The 27,091-nt window shown below is 38.9% G+C and overlaps 2 protein-coding genes and 1 long non-coding RNA gene across 4 annotated transcripts; 2 read left to right on the top strand and 1 right to left on the bottom strand.

Moving 5' to 3' along the window:
• Positions 1–2,084: 2,084 nt before the first annotated feature.
• On the top strand, positions 2,085–7,924 carry NNMT (nicotinamide N-methyltransferase). The gene is made up of 3 exons (XM_072611057.1): positions 2,085–2,384; positions 5,144–5,351; positions 7,306–7,924. The coding sequence occupies exons 1-3, from the start codon at positions 2,228–2,230 to the stop codon at positions 7,742–7,744; spliced, it is 804 nt and encodes a 267-aa protein (XP_072467158.1). The 5' UTR covers positions 2,085–2,227; the 3' UTR covers positions 7,745–7,924.
• A 92-nt stretch (positions 7,925–8,016) lies between these two features.
• On the bottom strand, positions 8,017–16,924 carry LOC140505252 (uncharacterized). Its single transcript, XR_011967426.1, has 3 exons — positions 16,636–16,924; positions 11,116–11,154; positions 8,017–10,728 (listed from the first exon to the last, which is right to left on the bottom strand). It is a non-coding gene; the product is annotated as an uncharacterized lncRNA (long non-coding RNA).
• Positions 16,925–18,853: 1,929 nt separating this feature from the next.
• Positions 18,854–26,347, top strand: LOC140505250 (nicotinamide N-methyltransferase-like). 2 transcript variants are annotated; one of them, XM_072611055.1, is made up of 4 exons: positions 18,854–18,962; positions 21,396–21,590; positions 24,483–24,690; positions 25,701–26,347. In XM_072611055.1, exons 2-4 carry the CDS (start codon positions 21,437–21,439, stop codon positions 26,143–26,145), a joined length of 807 nt encoding a protein of 268 aa, XP_072467156.1. In that variant the 5' UTR covers positions 18,854–18,962; positions 21,396–21,436; the 3' UTR covers positions 26,146–26,347. The 2 variants fall into 2 exon arrangements, with proteins under 2 accessions (XP_072467156.1, XP_072467157.1); XM_072611056.1 differs by lacking the exon at positions 18,854–18,962 and having other exon boundaries at positions 21,372–21,590.
• The last annotated feature ends 744 nt before the right edge of the window (positions 26,348–27,091 follow it).

Here is a 27,091-nt window from a genome sequence, read left to right as displayed (position 1 = left end):
GGCAGTAGTAGCATTTGCAAATATAATGTTGATCCTGCAAGACCCAAATTTCAGCAAAGGGATAATAAGAAAGGCAGGCAGTGACCAGTTGTCATTTCTCCACTTAGCTCTTACTTCTTCCTGTGGGAAACTTGAGGAAAACACAGGCAAAAGTCAGCTGGAGTGTCTTTAGAGATCCCAATGAGATTTTGCATGAACTAGGTTTAAGGGGGACAGTGAGTCATCAAGGGCAGTTTGGTGGCAAGTCTGGTGGGTCAGGAAGACTCATCTGCCTGAGTTTAAATCTGGTCTCAGACACTTACTAGCTATGTGACCTTGGGTGAGTCACTTAACCCTATGTGCCTCAGTTGCCTCATCATGAGCTGGAGAAGGACATGGCAAACCACTCCAGTATCGCTTCCAAGAAAACCTCAAAAGGGGTCCCAAAGAGTTGGACATGACTGAAAAAATGACTAAACAACATATCTTCTCCTGGAATTCATATCTTAACTTACATGAATGGATTTCAGGTGGTCTGTAAACTTGGATGATGAGGGGGGAATTCATTTTTATTTTCACTGGCCTCTAACTAAAATTTAGCATTTCTTTTCATTATAAGTATTTTCCAGAAAAAAATTTGGAGAAGGGGTCCATATGCTCCATTAGACTGCCAAAATGTATGTGTGTGTGTGTGTGTGTGTGTGTGTGTGTGTGTGTGTATGTTTGGGGGTGTCTATGATACAAAATAAAAAAATTAAGAACCCTTGACTTAGATCAAAATAGCACTCACTGAGTACCTAACATGTTTTCAACATTGTTCTGGGCACTATTGGAAACAAAGAAAATGTTTAAGCCATGGTGCCCAGAAAATGCCTGAAAAATTGGTGAAAAAACCAGGGGCATGACTAGTTCATGTGAACAGTTCCATTTCAGTATAGATTGACTGACAGAGCTACTTGGCAACCTCTTTTCATTGATGCTAATGTGACTATGAAAATTCTAAGTTCTAGGCTTTAGTCCACATTCATTTGCTCTATGACTTCTCCAAGAGGTCACCTATTCAATGAGGATGCAAATAATCTCTGTTCTTAAATCCAAGGGACTTTGTGAATGCCCATGAAATAAGCATATCACTTGAATCACTAACATTTACATTATATTATCTCAAGATGCTAGTTTTTAAATGTATCACATATTTTTTTTTGTTTCATTTCTTAGAGGTTTTTTTTTTTATTTGTTTCACCTTTCCACCCAAGCAGTAATCTCCTTTCAAGTCCCTTCAGTGCTGGAGTGTATGGTTCCAATTTTAAAATTCAAACCGGAGATCAAGAGCTAGAGGGGCCCAAGATTAGATCATCAAATCTATTTCCCCTCCCTCCAACTATATTTTGCAGACTAAGCAGCAAAAAAGCTGAAATATGAACCCAGGTCCTTTCATGCCAGATTCAATGCTCTTTTGACTAGTTTGGAAGGAAATTCTGGAAAGACTTCATGGTGAGCTGGAGTTAGAATTGCACCTTGAAAGATTGGTAGGATTGAAATTGGTTGATTGAAGCAGGGAGGGTGTGTTGGGCTAAGGGATGTTGCTGAACAGGGGGGAAAGTTGTATAGGTAGTCTGGGGTCAGGTTAAGGAAAGTCGAGAGTTAGGAGGGAGTCTCCACTGAAACTTTGAGACTGCTCCTTCCATTTCTACCCCTCTTAGGCCTCCTTTGGAACTTTTTCAGCTAGTAATCCTCAACACTAGACATGTTTCTCATTCCCAGTTTTCCCACATTCTCACATTTTTTGTGCTGGAATGTTAGTATAGAAAGAGGAGGAGAAATTGTGGTGGGGAATATAGCCCAAGTCTCTCAGACATCCCTAATCTTTAAGGAGTTCATGAAATTCTTCATTTTTTTTTCCATACACACCCCTCCTTCTCTGAGTGAATTCTGCTATTCCCTTGGCCAGGATATTTTGAAACATGACTTCTCTCTCTCTCCCTCCCTCCCCTTCCTCTCCTACATCCTCCTCATGTTCCAAGTCTGCACTTCTATAACTCATTGTCAGAGTAAAAGAAAACGATGACATTTTCTCCCAGTTAGTGTTTAACTCCTGTTAACTCCCAGTTAGTTTTAGCTCCTTATATCTGAGGTCTGACAGGACAGAGGGGCCAGGGTAATAACACCTGCTGGGCAACTCTTTCCTTAAGGTGTCCCTGGACCAGCCAGAGGGGAAGCAGCAGAGCTATAGTGCCAGAGAGATACAATGGGGGAATCCAACTTCACTGCAAAAGATGACTACCTGAGCCACTTCAATCCTCAAACTTACCTGGAGAAGTACTACACCTTTGGATCCAGCCCTTCTGCAGAAAATCAGATTCTGATGCATGTCCTCAGAAGACTTTTCATGACATTCTCATCTGGTAAATGTCCACTCTCCTTCCCTCCCTTCCCTTCCCATCCCTTCCCTTCCACCCTGTGGAGTAAATAGTGCTAGGGACAAGAGAATGATTGCTGATTGACGTGACCAGCTTCACTAAACGTTCTAACAATTAGAACTGTGCAAAAATGGTTTCTTCTCACTGGAATTTACGAAGCAAAGATTGTATAACTTCTTCTTGGAAATATTTTAAAGGAGATTCTTGGAGAGGTAGGGGTGCAACTAGATATTCTTTGTGGTCCTTTCTCACTCTGAAATTTCATGATTTTATAATTAAGTTCAGAATCACGTGGTATAGAATGGGAAATGGAAAGGATGAAGAATCAGAGAAGAAAGGGAAAGATAGAGGCAGAGAGACAGCAGAGACACAGAGGGAGAGAAAAGGAGAGACAGAAGGTGGAAAGAAGAGACAAAGATAGAGAATGAGAGACAGAGAGAGGGGAGAGAAAGACAGAGACAGAGAGAGACTGTGTCATAATAATTTTGGAGAAGGGAATCAAGGAGTCCACTAAGAGAAAGAGGAATATGCGTGGGGAAAAAGAGAATTTTGTAAACTCCTTAAGGAGTCCTGTGTTTCAGAGAGACTTTGAGCTACAGAGTCTGACAGCATCCATTAGGCAAACTCCATACTTTACTCAATGTGAATGTGGCTAAAGAAACTCTTGAATTCTCTTTCTCAGCACACTGTAGTCCTCATTTACTCTGTGACTTGGAGGAAACCTCCTAAACCCTCTGGGTCTCCTATGGAATGAGTATTTTAAAACTGGTGCCTAACCCCAAAAGGCCTTATGAATATTCATCTGATAAATGTCCCCTGAATCTATAGTCTGTGGAAACCTTACACAAGGTTAAGGGGTTTATTTTGGTTTATTTCTCTCCCATCTTAATTCCATATCAGTTTTTCCTGTTTTTTCCTTTCTATTCTGAGTGGATTCAAGCTCCGTGTGTCAGAAGTGTGTATGTACATGTACATGTGCATTTCCCCCTCGTCTCCTGTACTGAGGATCTTAAAACCTGCCCTTGATGTGTTTACACTAAAGATGAAAGGTGGAAAAAAGTTGGTTATATGTGGGAAGTAGGACAGAAGAAGGAAATTGTGTCACTTTAAAACTAACCTTTCTCCATGTCTCATGGTGTAATGGGAAGAAAGCTGGTTCTGGTGTATAAGACCTGACTCTAATGATTGTCCAACTATGTGTGATTTTGAGTAAATTGTTCATTCTCTCTGGGACTAAGTTTCCTAGTAAAGGGTTGGGAGATTACAGCTTAAGAGTCAAAGCTGGACCAAGTTTTTATACAGTCCACTGTTTGTGAATCCTTGGGTGTACAAAGACAGACAGCAAGTGGGGTCTGGCTGTCAGACCTTGATGATCATTGATGTCCCCTCCAGCTCCAAATTCTATGGCAGAGAATACAGGAATGTGACCAAGAGTGGCCTCCTCATCCTAGCAAGGTTGAAGGATGAAACTTATGCTTTACCTTTGTGTCTTCCTCATGAATATGGGCATCACGACTGACATCAAATTGGGGATTTAAAATAAATGAATGAATGAACAAGTATTTCCTAAGCGCCCACTATATGCCAGACTCCATGCTAGGCACTGAGAACAGAAGCAAAGAAATAATTGCTATTCTCAAGGAGCTTACATTTCATTAGAGCACCATGGAACATGTATAAACCTTGGTAATTTTTAAACTTTCTTTATTTCTCTTGCTTTTGTGTGTGTGTTCTTTTGCAACATGACTAATATGGAAATTAGTTTGGCATGACTTCACATGTGTAATTAGTATCATATTATTTGCCTGTTCAAAGGGTGGGGGAGGAGTGGGAGGAAGAAATAGAATTTGGAACTCAAAATATTAAAAAAAATGAATGTTATAATTTAAAAATATAATTGGGAAGTATTTAATGAAATGAATAAAAATATAATTTTTTTAAAAAAAGGAATTCTGGGACCTAACCTTTCAAAGCTAGAAAAAGGTTTCAGCTTGTTAGGCTGACCCAGATGTAACCTGACCAGATTTACTCAGATTTTAGTTCTGTTATCTCTTAGCCAGGTGACCCTGAGCAAGCCAGAGGACTTAGACTTGGAAGGGACCACACAGAGAATTGATTTTTACAGATTACAACACTGAGAAGCATACAGGTTGAATAGTCAACCCAAGGTCATGCAGAGAGTCAATAGCAGAGCCGAGACCGGAAATCAGATCCATTGACTCAAAATCCAACATGCTCTTTACTCTACCATCTACCTCTTCTCTGAGCCTTGCCTTCCTGGTATATAAAAGGAGAATGGGTATACCCACTTCATAGGAAGGTTGTAAGGATCAAGTGAGATATTAGTGAAAAGGATCTATCCATTTCATTATTACATAAAATACAGTGATTAGACAGAATAATTAACTATAATCTCAGTGAAGGTAACAATTTGGGATTTAAGTGATTTATTTATTATTCACTTCAAGTGAAATGAATCATTTGAGTCCCAGATGATGACCTTCACTGCGATTAAATCTAATAACTACCTGATTTATTCCTTTTATTTACATCGTTTGTTCTTAATTGAATTGGGTTCCATTTTAAAATGGATCACAGGCAGAATAAGCTTATATCCCTCTGTCACTATACTATTAAAGATCACAAGTTGAACTCTGTTTCAGAAATTCATGTGTTAAACTGGCCTTTACTCCTTTGAGCATCTCATCCCTAACTACCCATTTTTGCCTTCTTCTCTGGAACAGGCAGGGTGAAAGGAGACCTTCTGATTGACATTGGCACTGGCCCCACCATCTACCAGCTCCTCTCTGCTTGTGAGTCCTTTAAAGAGATTGTGGTCACTGATTATACTGACCAGAACCTCAAGGAGCTCAACAGGTGGCTAAAGAAGGAAGAAGAGGCATTTGACTGGTCTCCTGTGGTAAAATATGTATGTGAACTAGAAGGGAACAGGTAGGTTTTTCTCTACCTACTTATGAGATTTCTGGGGTACTTAGGGGTAAGCAAAACTCCCTGAAACGAAAATTATCCTTGGGGGTCCAAGTGCATTGGAAGAAAAAAGTCAGAGAGAAAGACATAGGGACAGAGAAAACAACAAAGAGTGACAAAAAAAGAGAGGGAGGAGAGAGAGAGAAAGAGAGAGAGAGAGAGAGAGAGAGAGAGAGAGAGAGAGAGAGAGAGAGAGAGAGAGATCAGAGCTACCCATAGAGATATAGAAAAATTCAGGGAAAGGTAGAAGGTAGAGAACCAGAGGTATAGAAAAGAAGTCACACAGAGATGCAAGTGGAAAAAAGGAAAGAAAAAAAGGAAATAGATTAATGGAGAGAGACATGGATATGGCCAGAGAAAAAGAGATCTGAAACCGCTTTAGGTTATGTATGAAATATGCATGAATGCAGAGCTGGCGAAAACTGCTTAGTGTGGGAGGGAGAAGGGAGATAGAAGGACTCAGGCCAGTTCTATGGAAGAATTTCAACCCAAACTCAGAACAGCTTTTCCCATGTTAGTATCTGCCCTCTGTGGCTAGATGCCACGGCTAGCCATCTGAATGTACAGCTAGAATGTGACTGATGCTGAATGTTCCAGCAGCAAAGTGGACAGTGTCCTTACTGCCCATGCTAGCACAGGTGATTCAGCCTTCATTGGAGGATTCTCTTTAAAGCAGATGACAAGTGGAAAGGGCAGGAACCTCTCTGGCTATCTGTCAAGAGCATTAAGGAGAATATGCCCATCCATCCCATTTGTAATACAAGTAAGCTTCTTCTAGCAGGGCTGGGGAAGAGGAATGCTGACTAAGGGAAATCAATCAATCAACAGAGCACGTATCATTGATTTTGCCTGCTTTGTGTCAGGCACTATGCTAAGCCTTTTGTATACAAATATCTCCCTTTCCTCTAATGGAAGAAAGAGAAAAGTTAGAGGCTAGGAACATAAAATGAAAAATATTCAAAGATGCGACTTTTATTGATACATTCATTTCCTGGTGTTCATCTGTACAAAAGTACCAAGATGCATTATTTCATATCAAAAATGTTTTGTCTTAAATTACATTGATAGAGACTTTTCAGTAAAATTATACCAATGAGAAGTACATAATATTAAAAGTTTTAATATGCATTTAAAAAACAAATTTAAATATATCTACAGCAAAAAATATTTTCAACAGAAGATAGCACTTCAATTTTATAAAACCATATTATTTTGTAAGCTGGGAGAAATTCAAGTTAGATGCTATCACCTCGCAAATGATTCCAATGCATTTCCTATAAAATACTTTAATGAAGCTTGTGCAGTTACCACCCATTCCAATGTATTCCCTTCAAACACTTTAAGCTAGTATAGATACTGTCCTGCAGCTCATTTTGATCTACTTCCTATAGAATGCTTTAACAGCTAGTGTAGATACCACTCTTCTTTGCATTCAAAGTATATTCCTAAGTATATTGAGGCAGCTAGGTGGTACAATGGATGGAGAACTGGGCCCGGAGTTAAGAAGACCCAAGTTCAAATCTACTCTCAGACACTTATTAGCTTTGTGACCCTAGGCAAATCATTGAACCTTTCTTTGCCTCAGTTTACTCATTTTTAAAAAGGAAGTCATAACACTTACACCCAGAGTTGTTGTGCGAGACAAATGAGATAACGATTGGAAAGTTCTCCAGACTGCCAGGCACATAGAAAGCTCTATATAAATGTAATCTATGATTATTAGCTATTATTCCAGACTCTTGGGTATATTCTCCTATCATTTCCCCCCCTCCTTCCCAAAGTAGGTGACTCTCAAACAATTAGGATTTTGGATGGTCTTGCCGACGGGGCCTGAAGCAAAAAGAGACCTAACTTATGTGACCAAGGTAGCAACAGCTGCCTCTTCCTATTAGCATACCTGTCATTTTGTTTGTTTCAGAGAGAAGTGGGCTGAGAAGGAGGAGAGGTTGAGACAGAAGGTCAAGCAGGTCCTAAAGTGTGATGTGACCCAAAGTCAGCCTTTGGGCCCCGTCTCTCTGCCCCAGGCTGATTGCCTACTCACAGCACTGTGCCTAGATGCTGCCTGCAAAGACCTCCCCACCTACCAGCAGGCCCTAACGAACCTTGGCAACCTACTGAAACCTGGAGGATTCTTAGTGTTCATTGATGCACTCAAGAGCAACTACTACATGATTGGTGACCAAAAGTTCTCCAGTCTCTGCCTTACCCGGGAGACTGTGGAGGACGCGGTGGTGAAGGCAGGTTACACAATTCAGGAGTTTGAAATCATTCCCCAAAGTTACTCCGGGAACAGAGCAAATAATGAAGGACTTTTCTACCTTGTGGGGCAGAAACTCAATAATTCTGTAGGGGTATGAAGTTAGTCATGCATCCAAACTCAGCCCTTTCATGGTTCTATGGAAAGAAACGTCTTTCCATAGAAAGATGAGTTATGGGGAGCCCTTGGGGAAAGAAAGGCTAAGTAAAATCTTCAGATGGTTCATTGTAAGCACTTTATCTATATTAAAGCCATCTACCTGCCTTACCCAGATAACCAACTCCAGTCTTGTTTCTCATTGCTCCTGTCAAAAACACTGACTAGAAGGGGTGGGCCAGTAATTGGGGGCCATACAATGAATCCTGGGATGGGAACAGATCAATCAACCAATCAATCAATGAATATTAATTAAAAGCCTACTAAAGGTTCAGCATGATAGTAGATGCAGTGAGTAAAGCAAAGACGTAGTTGGGGAGATAAGACCAACGCTCATGAAGCACTGAGAGAATAATTTGAGTGCAGAACTGTGTGGGACTGAGCATGCTTACCATAGAGATTTGGAAGAGAGAGCTGTCAGTTTGGACTGCAGTCATTAAAGGAGACTTTGTGGGGGAAGTAGGTCTTGAGTTGAGCCTTGAAGAATGGTTAGGGTTGAGTAGGTGGTGGTAGGGCAGAAGGAAAGCATTCTAGGGGATAGATGTGAGCACCAAAGGAAAAGCATGGAGGTAAGAATTCATTCATTCCTTCAACGGACATTTATTAATGTACAAGATACCATTCCAGGTGCTAGAGGAGATATGAGGAAAAATAGTAAACAATCCCTTTTCTCCAAGAAAGTATAGGAGTGATAAGACATGTGCACATATAACTACGAAAGAAATTTAAAGTAGGATACATGTGTAAGAGGAATACAAAGTGAAAGGAAGTCAAATGAAGGAGAGTCTGATTCTACCTGGAAGGAGAGAGGAAGTCTTCATGGAGAAGGTGGTATTTGAGCTAAACCCGGAAGGATGACAGACTGTCAGATGGTTGAAACAAGGAGGATGTTTCAGTATGTGGCCCAAGCGATCACATTCTTAGGCACTTAAAGAACTGATGAGTGTGCTGAAGAGTCACCATCAGTGGCTCTTCAGAGATTTTGGAGAATGGGAAAATTGCAGAAAGACAAACATTGTCACAATTTTTGAAAAAGGGAAAGAGAATAGCGTCTGCAAACTAACTTCCTGGGAAAATTCCAGAACTGGTGTTTAGAGAAATGGTTCATGAACATTCAAGAAAAGGAAGCAATGACCAGAAAGAGTGAACCTGGCTTCATCAAGAATGACTCATGCTAGACTAAGCCTATATCTTTCTTTTACAGAGTAGCTAAGCTAGTACACCATGGAAATCCTGTAGATCCAATTTATGTAGATTTTAATACTTTATTCTAGCAGAAAAATGGAGAGATGTTAATTTCACTAATAGTACAGTTAGGTTCATATCTGGTTCATATATGGAATTAAAGATTAGCTATTAATGGTTCAATGTCAACTTAGTAGGAGGTCCCCAGTGAAGGAACCAAGGGACCTATGCTCCTGTGCTGTGTTTTTATGAATGTCCTGGACAAAAGAATGATGACATCAAATTTGAAGATTACATAAAGCCGGGAGGGATAGCTAAGCCACAGAGGATGACAGAAGATCTTGACAGATGAGAATATTGGACTGGATCTAATAAGATGAAGCCTATTAGGGCTAAATGTAAAGTCTTACTCTTGGGTTTAAAAAGGATAAGACATGTTTAGACAGCAATATGTCTAAAAAAAGATATGGGAGTTTTGGTAAACTGTAAGCTCAGTATGAATTAATGGTGTTATACAGAAACTAAAAAAAAAAACCAAATGTTTGCTTAAATGACTTTAAGAGAGGAAGAAGGAAGTGATAATCTTACTGAAATTTTCCTTGGTCAAACTGTATTCAGACCTGGACATTAGCATTTAGGAAGGACACTGATAAGCTAAATTTCATCCTGAAATTGTCAACCAGAGTGGTAGAGGGCCTTAAGTCTATGCCATATAAAGATTGACTTTAGGGACTAGGGATGGTTAGCCTAGAAATGCAAGTACTTATTGGAGACATGATAGCTGCGTTTAGATGTTTGAAGATCTGTCATGAAGAAGAGGTCTTTTCTGTTTGGCCCTAAAAGAAAAGAAATCAGGATCAATAGGTAGAATTTGCTGAGGAAAATTTAGAAAAGACTTCCTAAGAATGAGAGCTATTTTTATTTAGAAGAGGAATGGGATGCCTCAGGAGGTAGTGGATCCTCCTACCCCACTAGAAGCATTCAAGCAAGGTCTATGAAGGAGGCTTTGAGGACACAGGCAGCAAGACAAAAGTGAGTTGAATACGACACCCCTTTGCTTTTCATTTCCTCTGAGCTGGACCTTCCTGTGAATTTTTTGGAGGAATTCTCCCTTGTGTAAGTGGCAAAAATTACTGAGCCCTAAGAAAAGCCAAGTGTAGCTAGGTGGAGCAGTGGATAGAGTGCCAGGCCTGTAGGCAGGAGGATCTGAGTTCAAATCTGACCCAAGCCTCTGGACAAGTTACTTAAACCTGTTTGTATCAGTTTCATCATTGGTAAAATGAGCTGAAAAAGGCAATGGCAAAGCACTCCAGTATCTTTGCCAAGAACACCCCAAATGGGGTCACAAAAAATCAGACATGACTGAAAAGCAACAAAAAAAAGCTGTTCATTGCTTCCCATCAATCCACAGTGCTGACCTGATTTAAGGAAATAAAAAGTTGCATACTGAGATGTCTGTGAAAAGATGAACCCATTAAAAAACTCAGAGAGAAGAATCCAGGAGTACAGTACCAGTGACAAGGTTAGGCTCATGCTGCAACAGGAAAAGATCTCAGTACTAGCTTTGCCTGATTTAGTCAGTACTATCAGACCAGTGATGGTAAGATTGGAGGGCAAAGCTGTTTCTCTCTGTTGAAGGATGCAGAGGTATGTGCCACAGATACCTCATGGCACATGGCCTCCAGGGACTGTCTGCTTGGAGAGAAGTTGAAATCCAGTGAGTCCTGGTCTTGGCTTTCTTTTCTGGAAATCAGACAGACAGGCTGAATCAAAAGCAAACAATCTTAAAGGATGTTTCAGAGTGTAAATTTTGAAAATGTTTAATTATGAGAATTTTCAGGGTTTTTAAAAAAAATACTATCTTCACACGGGAGTCAGAATTGAAAAGGTACCAGAGTACTGGTCTTTGTGGCCAGAAAGAGGGGAATTTTGATGTAACTTCTGACATTAGTTTTGTGAACCTGGGAAAAAATAACCTCAGGTCTCCAAATGTCAGGCAATTCTCTAAGACTTAGCTATTTCGTCATACATGACTGCAGCCTATACTGGTGGAATTCTCATACTGAAGAACTCAGAGATTCTTGACATATTTATCCATCCCTCTTCTGGTATAGTGTCCAACCGTCTTACCTTAAGCAAAGTTGTAAGAGTATGATCCATAAATGAGTCCTGGCAAAAAGAAGAAAGAACTATTAAGGGGTTGTTTGCGCCTGATATAATAGTGTTGCCAACATTGCCCTGGTAATTTCTGTCAACTGGTTCTCAAGTTAATAAAAGGTGACATCCATAAAATAGATAGTAGACTCCAAATAGTAACCATTTCCATTTATTTTATCTGCTAGTCACACACCCCTCCCTGATTGGGAGAGCCTGTAAAGCTTAGCCAATCCTAAGTACAGCTGCTGGGCTGTCCTCCATATTGGTAATAACTACTCTCATAGTTGAGAAGCAAAGATTCTCCAGCTTCTTCCTATTTCCATGCAAGCAGCCATGGAGAAGTCTAATTATATCATTGAAGAGGTTGAGGTTATCCCTCAAGGTTACTCCAGGAATAAGACAAATAATGTAGCACTTTTCTACCTAGTGAGGCAGAAACTAAATCAGTGGGACTCCGTTCCTAGGATAAATATGATTACCTGTAATTGAAAAGTTCATACAAACAAAATAATGCAACAAGAAAAAGAGAAGTAATTAACTGGAAAAAACCCAACAACCTGGTATCAAATAACACATAAGGATGTCAAAATCTACCTGCCATATGAATATATGATATCCAAGATACATAGGCAACTAAGAGAAGTAGATAGGACCAAAAGCCATTCCCCAATAGATAAATGGTCAAAGTGCATGACCAAACAGTTCATAAAAGAAGGATTACAAACTATTATCAATCATATGAAAAATCACTGATATAAGAGAAATGCAAATGAAAAACACTGCATGAAAACATCTGAGGTTTTATCTGACATCCAAAAAAGAACTAGAAACAAAGAAGATGCACATAGTTTGGAGACTGACTAAAGAAGTTATATACATACATATGAATGAAATAAAATATTAGTAGCTAGCATTTACACAGCATTTTAAAGTTTGCAAAACACTTTCTAACAACCTTAAGAGTTATTATTATACCCATTTTATAAATGAGCAAACCAAGATACAGAACTTATAAGTGACTTGAGCAGGATTACCCAGCTAGTATCTGAGACAGGATTCAAACTCAAGTCTTCATGACTCTAAGTCCTGTGATCTATCCAAAGCATCACTTAGTTGCCCACACATTGATGTGCCAGGAAAACAATACGTACAATCACTATAATTTGAAAAAACAACAACAAAGCACTTGAAACTCAATGCTGTGATGTTATAATGATTGTTTGGTCCCAAAGAAGAAATATGAAAAAGTATTTTCTTTGCAGACAGTTTGGAGCACTATATGGTTATGGTTCAGTCATTTCAGTCATGTCCAAATCTTCATGACCCCATTTGAGGCTTTATTGTTAAAGATGCTGGAGTGGTTTGTCATTTCCTTCTCCAGCTCATTTTACAGAGGAGGAAACTGAGGTAAAGATGGTTAAATGACTTGCCCAGGGTCACACAGCTAGTAAGGGATATCTGAATCTGGACATGAACTCAATCTTCCTGACCTGAGGCATGGCACTCTCTCCACTGTACCACCTAACTGCCCAGAACATTATATATCATGTTGAATTTTTAAAAAATGGTTTGGTTAGTTTTGCTGAAATATTTTTCTTTCCTTTTATTCTTATAAGGGATTGCTTTCTGGGGAGGAAAAGGAGAGGGATACATTGTGAAACATATGTAATGCCATTGATAGAAAATGTCAACAAAATTTACTTAATAAAAATGTGGTCCCTGTTCTTCAGGGATTTACAGTTTAATTGGGAGATGAGACTTACTGGCATATGTGAAATAATCAGGTAATGAGTCATTTGAGCAAAGAGACAATGTAGTATAGTGAAATCCTGAAGCCCTGGGTTTGAGATCTGCTTCCTTCACATGAATGAATACAGTAGTTATGGATAAATCACTTAATTTTTCAGACCCCCCATGACAATTTCTAAGACAATAAGTTATAGAAAAGTTGCTAATTACTCTTGGAGGAGGGAGTTTCCTCAACTTCAATGCAGCTGTGACCTCATTAATGCTGGAATTCCCTCTAATGATGAAGATCAAAATCTATTTCCTGTCCATTTTGTATGGGCCATGTCCTTCCACAAGTTTATTACCCAATAGACTGGAGACTTTCTTTCCTTTCTCCTGACAGTGTGAAGGTACCAGCAGAGCACTATGGTTTTCCATCTGTCATCCTTTGTTCTTGCTGTGTGAACAGCTCATCTTCTCTTCCTATCATGCAATTCCTTACTTCTTTTCTTCTTTGAATTTTTGATTAGCTATTTAGTGTAGCCTGTTTATACCTGGAGTCAGGAAGACTCATCTTCCCGAGATCAAATCTAGCCTCAGACTCTTATTATGTGATTTTGGGTAAGTCACTTAACTTTCTTTGCCTCAATTTCCTAATCTGTAAAATGAACTGGAGAAGGAAATGACAAACCATTCCAATATCTTTGCCAAGAAAACCCCAAATGAGGTTACAAAGAGTCCAACATGATTGAAAAATGAACAACAAAGTTCACACCCTCCTTTTACCTCTTCATTGACCTCTCTGTAATAGTAATTTTTATTCTTCAGAGGCAGTTGCATTCCATGCCTTGCTACCATATATCCACAATAGTACAATGTTAGTTTTTAAACCTTGTAGTTGTTCAAGGGAAGCTTGGGGGTCATTAAAAGAACTTCATAGTTTAGCTGAGCACAAGAACAAGGATGGGACAGAAGGCTGCACGAGTCTGGGGCTAGCTGTTCTAGCTGATACAGAGATAGCAGCTATTGTAAGTAAATACCACTGGAAAATCTGAAGGCAATCCAGACTACTTTCCTGTTCTTGTTCGATTCTAAGCTTGAGTTTATTGCTCATCTGTACTGTTTGTCCCAGTTATACACAGAGAATTTGACTACTTCGTTATCCTCGGCAACAGATGTTGACGCATTAGCTGCTGTTTTCTTCATAGCAGTCCTCCTGCTTACCTTCATCATGATTATTGTAATAAGAGATGATCAAGTGCCCCATAAAATGACATTTCTTTTTGCAAACGATGAGTCCAATTCTGCCAGTTCCTTAATTTTACTATCCAAGAGGAAACCTCTGAATCAGCCTTGCATTTATCAACACTCTCCTTATACATTCTAGCTTCATTTATACTAAGATTGTCGATATGATTCACTTCCTCTGGTAATATGTCGACTATGTTTATTGGACAAGCATTTCATTTTCAGAGTACAAGCACCTAAATTAATGTATATAAATGATCAGAAAACAGCTTGATTCTTAGCTTCCTCCAGGCTTTTTTTTTATCTGCTCAACCAGTGGCACCACAGAGGTGAAGGGTGATTCACAGAAGTGTGGACCATTCTTCACTTTTCTTTGTTTCATTGGTTGCCATGGTTATAGAATTCATCATCCAGGAGTTAGCCTACTGGATATAAACCTCTTTGTACTTAACTAGACAGTTCTTCAGAAAGCAGATGTAGTCTGTCATCAGAACCATATTCTAAGCTTTTCCTTCATGGTAGAATCTGCCAGAGCTTTTGCTCCATTTGCATAACTTTCAAGTAATCCAAGGTCACCATGATAATGATTATGATAATAACTAGCATTTATATTAGTGATTTAAGGCTTGAAAAGTGCTTTACATGTTATCTCATTTGATTCTTACAAAAAATATGTGTGAGGGAGTCACAACATAGGCTGATAGATGCATGGCAGAGGCATAACACAGGCTGGCAGCTGTGACAGTGGCATGACAGCTTAGCTGAAGTGGCATGACATAGGTGTGACATAGTCATGATATAGGCAGCACATCGGAGTGCAGATGCATGTGGAGAGTGACACAGGCATCACAAAGGCTGACAATATATGTGAAAATGTCTGACAGAAGCATGCCAGATCGTGACAAAAGCATGATAGTGGCATGGTAGAAGTGTGACAAATACATGATAAAGTAGAATGACTTTCCCAGGGACACACACTCAGGAAGTGTCTGAGACTAAATTTGAATTGGTGAGATTGTGGGCCACAAATTTTAATATCATGTCACTTACATGCCAATGCCATGTAAACATCATGGCAATTAATTTCTGACTCCAGCTAATTACACACCAATATCACACACATCACACCAATTACACACAAATAGTGAACACCACTCTGATACCATGCAAACATTATACCTGTTTCATACCAGTCACACAATAATGTCATGTCAACACCACACCAGTTGTACATTAACACCACACAATCATGTATAATTACATGGCAACATCATGCCAATTATAAGTCATTGTTATGTCAACATCACAACAATTACATGACTATATTGAACACTGATCAATCAAATACAATTGCACACCTGCATCATGCCAAATTACAGTGTCCCAAAATATTACACCAATTACAGGTCAACATTATGTCAATCACAGACCAATATCATGACAATCACACCATAAGGTCATGCCAACTGCACGCCAGTGTTGCAATGCCACAATTGCATGCCAATGTCATACAAATATCACACTGACTACATGTATACTGTGCCAGTTTTGAACACCATGTCAATTACATACCAATATTGAATGTTTCATACCAACCACACCAATTACATGTCAATATCATGCAAATGTTATACGAGAATTAAACATTATGACAGTTACAAGGCAGTGCCACAATCATCTTTCAATTACATGTCAATACTATGCCAATTACACACAAAGACACAATCATCACATCAATATTAACCATGTCAATTACATGCCAACACAATGCAATTGCATGCCATTGTCACACCAGTAACACATCAATGCCACACAAACATGATGGCAATCATTCACATCTGTTCTGTCAGTTACATGCTAATGTCATACAAACACCACACCAATTACACACAATATATCCCAATACTGAACATCAGCCAATATCATGACAATTGTACACCAACATCACTCAAACATCATCCCAATTACATGCTAATATCACACCCGCATTAAACATTATACCAATAGCACACAAAGACCATGCCTATAGTATGCCAATTACATGTCAATGTCATAATTCTCCACTCCAGTTCAATGTCAATTACATGCCAATATCACACAAGTGTCATGCCAACATTGCACCAGTATTAAACGTCCTGCCAATGACACACCAATTTAATAAAACATCACACTGTCACGCAAACATGAAGCCAATATCACACAAATATCACAGCTATGTCACACCATGGCTCTGTCATTCCTCTGCCACAGCTTTATCGTGACTCTCATGTCAGTGTCATAATCTGCCAGGGCTATTATTCCAGTGTCATGATCTGTCATGTCTCTGTTGTGGCTGTGTCTAGAGGGTAATGTGAGGGAAGGAATTCCAATTTCTTTTCACATTAAAAAAAATAGAGGATTTTCAACATTCCTGATGAAAATACCAGAACTATGTAGAAATTCTGAAATACAGGTGTCAAAAGAAACCTAAATATGAGCAAACAGCCATAAGGGTCTAAATAAGGATAAATTACCTACCTTCTTATATAGAAAAATGACATATGTGTCTTCTTTGGCCTAGGACCAAGTCTAGGTTTTTGGTGCCTGCTGATCAACCATCCAATAGATCTGTAGCAAAGATCAAGACTATAATAAGCTCAATAAAAATCAACAGTGGGACATAACAGCCAAAAAAGCTAACAGCATTCAGTTATTGTCATAGAGGGGCCTGATCATCCACATCTGAAGTCCAACCCACTTTCCCAGCTGTAGCCAGTTGTGACATTGTGCAACGACCTAGAATTCCTTTCCTGTGTTCAGTAAAGAGGGTCTTTTCCCTTCTCATCAGGGTCACTGGCCAGACTGAGAGGGCCCAGTCTGACCCACTTTATTAACAGCTCTATGTATCACTGTTAATAAATTCATTTTGCTTGGAGAAATATGCCTCAATTCTCCTATTCCCAGAAGTAATGAGTGGCAGTTGCAGAAAAGTCAATTAGACCTGCCCCACCCCATGTAAGTGTAGTGAGGCTCTGGACCCACTCTCCTAAAGTGTGACTGACTAGATCTCCCTCTCATGATTCTAGGCTACCCCTGAGGAGTTAGGGATAAATGTTTCGATGGTATAGACTTAAGAGAGTGATAGAAAAAAATGTTAATAATGAAGATTAAACTTAAGAGCATATTGTGGATACTTTGTCCCCCCTGGAAAGTCAGTTGTGAAATATTTGACCAGCACATCACTGAAAAATGGCAAACATGATCTTGCTCAAGGATTGCCATGCCCCACACCCTACAAATCTCTTCTTCAAAGTATTAGACAAATGGGAAGACTTTTGTGAACTCATGCAGAGAAAGAAAACAGAAGCAGAAAAACAATAACTACATTGACTATACTTTGGAAGCAAATAGAATTCAGGTTGAAGGTAATGATTAATATGGGTTCCAGAGAACAACTGATGAAATACATGTCCTTTTTCTAGTTATGGGGGGTTGGGGAGGAGGAAGAGAAACACTACATTTCAAACACTATCAGATGCTGCTGCTCTGTTGGTTGTGGATTTTTTCTTTGTTAGGAGGGAAGGTTCTATATGGGGTAACATATCAGGAAACAATCATACTACAAAAATGGAAAGTATTAAGACTTTTTTTCAAAAGTGTGAGTGATAAATATTTCCGTATTGCTTCAGGTTGAGAGTCTATTGCCAAATGGATATTTACACCCTTTGCAACTTGGCTGAAATGGCCTGTGACACATCCAGAATCACATTCAACCTGAAATGCAACATCAGACGAAGAGAAAGTCATAGAAAGTCTCCACTTGACAGCTGATAATCAATACAGAACAAAGATAACATATCTGCCCTTAATAAAGTTCATCTGAAACCCATTTTGTTAGCTAAAAAATATTGACCCTTTCCCAGGAATCATCTAAAATAGATATAAGGTGTAAATTCTCTGTCTGCCAGGCACATAGTAGAATACCTCTCCTAGGCATTGGGAAGAATTAAACAATACAAAGGCTTTGTGGAGTTACCTAAGACCTATTAATATTGCTACAGTAATTACTATATTACTGTGCCAATATAGCATTATTAATAATATTATGTTTAGAACTTAAACTCCATTCAAACCACGGCTGCTAGACAAGGCCCATGTCAGAACTCCAAAAAGTTCCTTCTTTTTGCTTTGCTCTATCTGGGCTCATTTGCACACCAAATTTCAGATTTAGAAGAGATCTAAGTTATCTTCTAATGCTAATCTAATCATTTCATTCGATGTATGAGGAAAGTGAGATCCAGCAAGGTAGAGGGACTGTCTATGGGTCACAGCAATGCCAGGACTGTGCCCTATACCTAAGTCTCCAGAGTCTTATTTCACTCTTCTTGTCATTTTCCCCTACTCTCTCAAGCCACAAATGCTGTTTCTGAGGTCTGTTCCACTGATACTTTGAAGGAGTTAGCAGGTATAGACAGGGGTTATACAATAAATCTTTAAAATAGGCACAGTGGGGTAGTTATATAAAATCACTACTTTAAAATGGGTTAGACTAGACTAGACATTTTGATCAACTTTGTTATATTACACACTAATTTCCAAAGGTTTTCAGTAGTAAAAACAGGATGCTAGAGAAGCTAGGTCTAAATGGAAAAAAAAAATCAATTTCACAGTTTCCTTCTACCCCATCAACTTCATATTAAGCCCAATTAATAATTAACCCAGTTTTGGGTTTACTCTTTAAAAATGCTTTCATTTCACACAATAATATAAACAATCTGTAGACACCTATTTTCTCTTGGTTTTTTCACCATTTAGAATCATACCTGCCTGAAGACAAAGAAGGAAGACTAATACCAAACAGCCAGGTTTGTTCTTTGCTGAGGGGTTGGGCAAGCGACTTGGTGGGAATATAGAAAAACAAGCTAAAACAAGATTTGATGATTATCTGTAGATTTGAGTGATCCATGTTGCCAATCTTCCTTGGTGATTAGCTTGCATAATTAGGAGCTGACATGGCAGTTTAACAAGCATCTAAACTGAAATGATATCACAGCAGCTGTGACCAAGAAAAAAATTAAAATCTACTCAAATTTCCTAATAAGAGCTGCAAATCAAGGCAACCTTAAACTCATCAATCAGCAAAAAGAGAAAAAAAAAAGAGAAGATAAAATCCAACGCTGGGGATAGTGGTACCATTCAAGATTCACACCCTAGTCTTATATCTTTAGTAAGTCACAACCTTAGAAAATAAAGAGATTGTCCTAAATGATTTCTAAGGTCCCTTTGAGTTCCAGAGCTATAACTAAAACAGGCACTTGATTTCCTTGTTAGTAGAACCAAAGTTTTGTGCAGTTTTTTGAGAGCAAACAGAGTAAGAATCAGTCGCAAAAGTAGTTAATATCCTTTATTTAGTCATGCAAAAAGAAATACAGTGAAAGCAGCAGAGAATGGGAGAGACTGTATCAGTACAACAATATTTATATATGCTTAATTTAAAAAAAATGTATTGATGGCTTGTTTTTATGACTTCTTTACCTGGAGTAGAAAAAGCAGGAAATAACCTGAAGGTCCCCAAACTGCATGACATTGGTGTGATATTTGTGTGACACTGATGTGATATTGCCATGGAGTTTGCATTATATTGATGTGACAGTGGCATGATGTGTTTGGCATGTCATTGACATGGGTTTAATATTAGTATGATGTTAAATTATATTGGCATGACATTGGACTGGCATTGCCATGATGCTTGAATGGTATTGGTATGAGGTTTTACCCATCATTGATGTGGTTTTTAATATTGGTGTGATATTAGCATGTTGTTTGCATCATATTGGTGTGGCATTGGCATGACATTTTTGGTGTGACATCAACATGGTGTGACACTGCACGATCTTTCTATGATTTGGGTGTGACGTTGACTAAAATCTTTCAAAGAAGAAAAAATAATATAGGAAGGGAGTCTACATGGAGGAAGAAGAGAGTTTCTAGGGGAAACATTTGCTACCTAGCTTTCCACATTATTATCAGCCAGAGAAATATTCCTTGTTAGGGTAAAGTAAGAGGAGATGACCTGATATTTTTGCAACTGTTAAAGAAATCTGTTTAATCTAAGAAAACAGGGTTGAAATAATCATTAAGAGATAGACATCTTCAGGTATCTCATTCAAGGACAACAAATAGTTTTTACAAATGTGAATGAGACCATCGGCTTTACTGTGTCCTTGTATGGTTTTGATGAGGGCTCAGGAAAGGTAGGGAAACAATCGAAGAACCCCAAGATTGGAATTCCCTGCGTGGGCTATCTGGAAAAGAATTTCCCAGACTCAAGCGTTCTTGAGGTCAAGGTGGTAAAGATTTATTATACTTTTCAGAGGACAAGAATTCTTGGGAAACCTGTGATTTGAATGGGGTACGGGTTAAGTTTATATAATATACTCTATGGTATAACATGTGCCAAGTGTGATCACTAGGTGATTCAGGGTAGGATTGGGGAGTGGTTAAGGAATGATTAGTTCTTAAAGGAACATGCACTTTTAGTGTCTACTGCACAAGTCTTTTACCTAGAGGTCATTAGGAAATAGCCCAAGTAGAGGCTACATGGAGATGTGATTTTAGGCCTGAAACATCACTGAGTTAACTAATGATCAGGATGAACCAAGTGATACCAGGTTGTTCTCATCAATGTCTTGTTAGACAAGATAAATGTAAGGGAGTATAAGTATGTCAAAGTCTAAGATACATATGATTGGTCAGTGAGTAGTAAATGTCATTATGCCATAGTGTACAGTCAGTTCAGCCAGTTCACAGCTATTCAAACTAATAAATTCTATAGGCACAACTGGCTACCATATCAGGAAAAGAGATAAAAGTTTTACTAGGGCAGGCTATATCCTTGGGCTGGGGAAAACTGCCTGGGATAGTGTTTTGAGGCTAGAGAGAAATGTGATTTTTAGAGAGAATGTGATTTTAGAATTAGGGTCCAGGCACATGCACCCAAGCACCTCATCAGTTTGTTACATTTTATTTGTCCTTCACTAACTAGGTCCTTACTGCAATTGTTTCTGTATTACTGAAGAACTTCAAGTGCTGTTGGGACTCTTTATATTTTGTTACTCTTGGACAAATCACCAATAGTGCCACTCTAGTTATAAGTCTCTTTGAGAGAACAGGTCCTCAGTCTCTCTTAAAACAAATCTTAACTTGTTTTAAATTGGCTTCCTGTTAGGATCGATAGAACTGAGGGGCCAAGGCAACAACTATTTTGGGTGACTAAATCTTGGATTGTCCCTGGATAGGAAGGAGAAGCAGAGAGAGGACAGCACCAAAGTGAGACACAATGGAATCCAACTTCACTACAAAAGATACCTACCTCAAACACTTTAGTCCTCGAACTTACCTGGAAACTTATTACACCTTTGGACCCAGTATTTCTAAAGAAAGCGAGATTCTGATGCATAATCTGAGAAAACTGTCAGAGACGTTCTCTTTGGGTAAGTTTGTCCTTTGACCCCGAGAATTCCAGTCACAAGGGAATAGCTAATTGACATGATCAAGTCAGAAAGTAAGAGTTTATTAAGTGTTTATTATGTACCAGATACTGTGCTATATATTAGAAATAAAAACACAAAGAACACTATATAGATTGAGTAACAGTGCTCATTTGGCAAAAACCTGTCTTTCAATCCGTGTAAGTAGGATCAGGGAAATATTTTTCCCCCTAAATTTTCTATAGCCAGTCTCTTTATTCAGAAAGTTTTGTGTAATAGTTTTAAAAATACATGAAGAAAAGAATTTGCTGTATGAATCATTTGTTTAATACTGGTATAAATGTTAACTAAATATGTATTTATTCTTTCATAGAAAAGCAGAGTGAGAAGACACAAATGTCAGTATCCTCAAGAATGTTTATCAGGAAGAAAACAAGCTCCCCAATAAAACTAGCTATGAGCATTTTTCAAGCTCATTTTGTGGTCTAAATCAAGATTGTGATAGTCCAGGTCTATCCACTGAACTTCCACCTTCTTATGCACGTGAGATTCCCAGTCACCTCAAGCCAAAACTATGTAAATTTTAAAAAATATGCGATTTTTACAGGATTTTTGGCTTAGTATTTCTCAGCTCACTCTCAGTGAAGAGACTAAAGCACATATGTATACCTTGGTCCTATTTTTTTCTTTTGATTTTAATTCTTTGTATTTTCTTTGAAGACTTCCTTCTGGTTATTTTCGTATTTTCTTCTTTGCCGAAGAAATGTGTTAAGTTCCTTGTTTCAGGGTTTCCTTCCAGACATTTTCAATACAATTGGCTTAGTGCACTACAGCCATTCACCAAAGCTGATGTCAAAAGTTCACAGACTCAACATCTTAGAGAAGCAGGTCTAAGGTCTATCCTGGGAATTATCACATACTCTAGCTAGGATGACACCTTACAGGTGATAAGCATGACAAATTCTACATTTAGTATCTATTCTACATTTCTACACTGTGAAATCAGATTTTCCCAGGACAGCACATAGTAGAAATTCAACTTCTAAAACTTTTCAAATTTTTTAACTGGCTGTATTCCGGATCTCACGTATGTATATTGCTGCTCAGCTTAATTCCCAGGACTTCTGTTAATCAGCATCAAGAAAGAAGCATTTAGGAAGCATTGTGGGATGTCTGGGATCTACTATATTTATTGAAAATTTTAATTCCAGGCTTTAGTCCAGACTGACTTGCTCTGTGACCTAGACAAAGTCAGTCAACCTCTCTGAGTATCTCTTGTGGAATGAGGAAGTATTTAACATCTGTGCCTCTTTGCAAGGAACCTTGTGGGTGTTCATTAGATAAATGTCCTTGAATCTGTAGTCTATAGAAGAATTATATGATCTTAAGAGGTTATTATTTTGATCTATCTTCCCCAAATGTAATTTTCTGGCATCTTTCTTGTCTCTACTTAGTATTCTAGGTAGATTAAAAGTTTGTGTGCAGTTTTTCTCCCACTAACAAGACCCCCAAATCTCTCAGAAATATGTTTACATTAGAACTGAGAGGTAGGAGGTGAGCCTAGGCTCAAAATCTGCAAGCAGCTTTGGGTAAATTGTTTATTTTCTGAGTTTCGGTGTCCTTGATGATAGCTAAGTTCTTTACTTAATCCTAACTCCATAGATTCTTTATCATAGATGAAATTTCAGTGATAGGAAAGGTTTCCTTTTGTCCGCTATAGACAATTTCAAGTCAAATGATATTGCTGCCAAATAGACATCCAATTCTGCATCCAGATATTCACCATATTTTTAGTAGTTTTTGTGTTTTAGTCATTCAGTCATGTCCGACTCTTGGGGAACCCCATGGACCATAGCACTCTAATACTGTCCATGTGATTTTCCTGCCAAAGATACTGGAGTGGTTTGCTATTTCCTTCTCCAGTGGATTAAGGCGAACAGAGGTTAAGTGACTTGCCCAGGGTCACTCAGCTAGTAGGTATCTGAGGTCAAATTTGAACTCCTTAAACTCTGGTCTTCTCTGACTCCAGATCAAGCATTCTATCCACTAAGCCACATAGCTGGCCCCAAGGAAAATTAGAGGTTAAATGATTTGCCCAGGGTCATAGAGCTAGAAAATGTCTGGTGTTAGATTTAAATTCAGTTCTTCCTGACTCCAGGTCTAGCACTCTATCCACTGAATCTTCTAGCTGCCTCATTATTTTTTTAACAGTAACAGGAGGTTTTTCATATATGTAAAAACCATTCGCAATAATAGATAGCATTTACGCAGTGATTCAAGGTTTGTGGAGTACTTCATATAAATGACTTTTTTTGGTCTTCACAACAATAATATGATGCAGGTGCCATCATCATCCCCATTTTAGAGATAAGGAAACTGTCAAACATGTGTGTGTATGTCTGTGTGTGTGTTTGCATGTATGCTATTTTTAGGAGTCATATATTGGAGGTACCTACTGAAAAATACATTTTTGAAATTGGAATGTCTTAACCATGTGTTTGCTAAGAGATTTTGTAGCAAAAGTGCAATTGAAAGTCAAATGCCAGCTAGGGAACAGCACGGCCAGGGGTGGAAAGTATTTCTTGGAGTCCCCATATAGTGTTCTTTTTACCATCTAACACACTTACTGCTGTCTCAGACTGAGTTTTATTATATATAAAATGAGGAAGAGAAAATTTGATCTGAGAAACTCACAGAGTAATATTTGAAAATGAGTCATAAACAGCATAAATTTATAGCTAGCCCTCTCTGTATAAAAATGGATATGTAAACATTCGATACAATCACAATGAAGGTCCCAAGCTGGAATTCATGTGATGAAGGAGGTTCCAGTAGCCTTTATTCCTCATAGCACCTCATGCCTGACCACATATTTTTGCCTCTTCTCTGACACAGGCAGGGTGAAAGGAGACCTTCTGATTGACATTGGCACTGGCCCCACCATCTACCAGCTCCTCTCTGCCTGTGAGTCCTTTAAAGAGATTGTGGTCACTGATTACACTGACCAGAATCGAGAGGAGGTCATTCAGTGGCTGAAGAAGGAGCCAGGGGCATTTGACTGGTCCTCTGTGGTAAAATATGTGTGTGAACTTGAAGGAGACAGGTAGGTATTTCTCTATTTACTTACCGGATCTCTGGAGTCCCTTGGGGTCCATATATGAGCCAAAGCAAAAATTATCCTTGGTGATCTAAGTGCAGTGGAACAAAAGAGTATCAGTTAGAGAAAGAGAACGAGAGAGAGACAGACAGGCAAACAGACAGACAGACAGAAACAGAGAGAAAGAGATGGAGACAGTAATAGGTGGGGGGAGGGAAGAGACATAGATAGACAAGGAGTTAGAAAGAGTTAGAGTTATTAGAGATAGGTATCCATAGAAAGATTCAGAGACAGGTAAAGAACCAGAGGCCTAGAAAAACAGTCACACAGAGAGACAAGTAGAAAGAGGAAAAGATAAAAAGGAAGACATATTAATGGAGACATGGACATGGCCAGAGAAAAAGAGATCTGAAACCCCTTCAGGGTACGTATGGAATATGCATGAGTCCAGAGCTGGGGAAAACTGCTTAGTGTGGGAGGGAGAAGGGGAGAGAGGGGGAGAGAGAGAGAGAGAGAGAGAGAGAGAGAGAGAGAGAGAGAGAGAGAGAGAGAGAGAACACTACGTTTTATTGATGTGTATTTCTTAGCATGTTTAATTTGCATATGTGTTAATCTTCCTGGTCAAATTGCAAGGAAAATAAACACACAATTCCAGAAATTTGTAGTTTTGAAAAATTGTGCAGATTTATTTTTTAATATTTAAAAATCATATTTTTCTGTGGCAATTTGGGAAAAAGTCAGAATAACTGATGTTAACCTGTATTCTATTCCAACTGACATACTCAAATATAATACACCTAACTAGTGGAGATATCCCACTCTAGCCTGTTACAAGTGTACTCTGCAATCCTGAGTGTGATCTCACTTCTTTCTGCTTTACAACAGGAGATTCCCAAATATTCAAGATTTTGAATCCATACAGTTAAATAGGTCTGAGAAAAAAAAAACACCCATGTGATCAAGACACCAAAAGCTGCCTCTGCCAATTGTTATATTTATTATTTGGTCTATTTCAGAGAGAAGTGGGCTGAGAAAGAGGAAAAGTTAAGAGAGAGGGTAAAGCAGGTCCTGAAATGCGATGTGACCCAAGCTCAGCCGCTGGGCCCTGCTTCCCTCCCTCAGGCTGATTGCCTACTCACAGCATACTGCCTGGAAGCTGCCTGCAAAGACCTTCCTACCTACCAGCAGGCCCTGAAGAACCTCAATAGCCTGCTGAAACCTGGGGGATTCTTGGTACTTATTTGTGCCCTTAAATCCAACTACTACATGATGGGTAATGAGAGGTTCTCCTGTCTCCCCCTTACTCAGGAGGAAATTGAGGCTTCCTTGGAGAAAGCTGGTTTCATGAGTGAACAGATTGACGTCTTTCCTCTTAATTTTTCCAGGACCTACACATATAATGAAGGGATTCTCTATTTGGTGGGCAGGAAGCTAAATACATCAATGGGCATTCAGAATTAATCACGCTCTCCTCTACAAAAGCTAAATTTGTCAAACTTCTGTTTTCTGACCTCTGTTGGTAAAAACTTTTCTATCCTCTTTCCAAATGGCAAAGGTGTAAGGTACTGGCTATCCCTGGGGTGATGGGACCTGGATAAATTGTCTGAATGGCATACTGTGATCACTCAATTTCTATTAAAGTAATACACTTGCTTCACCTAGATCACTCCAGTCCTTGGTTCTCACTGCTGCTTCTGCCAAAAAGATTGAATAGAAAGGTGGGTCAGTGACTGAGGGCCATATTGTATGTCTTAGAATAGGAAAAGAATAATCTCTGGTAGAGGAAGGTTCCTCAACAGGAGTTCTGTATAACAATGAATGATAATCTGGACCAGAAATGAAACAAAACCAGTGTCAGACACTGTGGTAGGCTGTGGAAATACAGAAAACACACTTCCCAGTTTCTCAGTCTACTTATCTACCATGACTTTCTCTCTCTGCCTTACCTATACATAGAGATGGTCACCTCTTTGATCTTATCATCACTCACAAATGTCCTACTCCATGTCTCCACCATTCACACATTTCTCCTTTTAGGAAACCTTTGCACTTGTGGAAGCTTTAAAGGTGGAATCAATCAAGGCATGGGGCAGATGGTTCATTGGCTGGGGCTTTCATATAAAGCCATAACATTAACTCTGGGTGTGGTTTAGGGACGCCTATGGGAGGGGATCTTGAAGAAGGAATAGGGATAATCTGAGTTGCTGACTGCTGGAAGACATAAAACCATACTTCTTGCTAATGAATGACCTGGTCCCTTCCCCTCACATTGTTATTGTCTGGTCATTGTCCATCAGAAGAGAAATTGGAACCTAAGCAAACACATGAACACTAATATTTGTGGTTTTTTCTTTTCTTTATTTTGAAAATCAAGCCAATTACCAGGCTAAAACACAAAGAAACATTG

Source organism: Notamacropus eugenii, chromosome 5 (genome assembly GCF_028372415.1).
Source record: "Notamacropus eugenii isolate mMacEug1 chromosome 5, mMacEug1.pri_v2, whole genome shotgun sequence".
Classification (NCBI taxonomy): domain Eukaryota; kingdom Metazoa; phylum Chordata; class Mammalia; order Diprotodontia; family Macropodidae; genus Notamacropus; species Notamacropus eugenii.
This window is presented reverse-complemented; position numbering and strand designations above follow the sequence as displayed.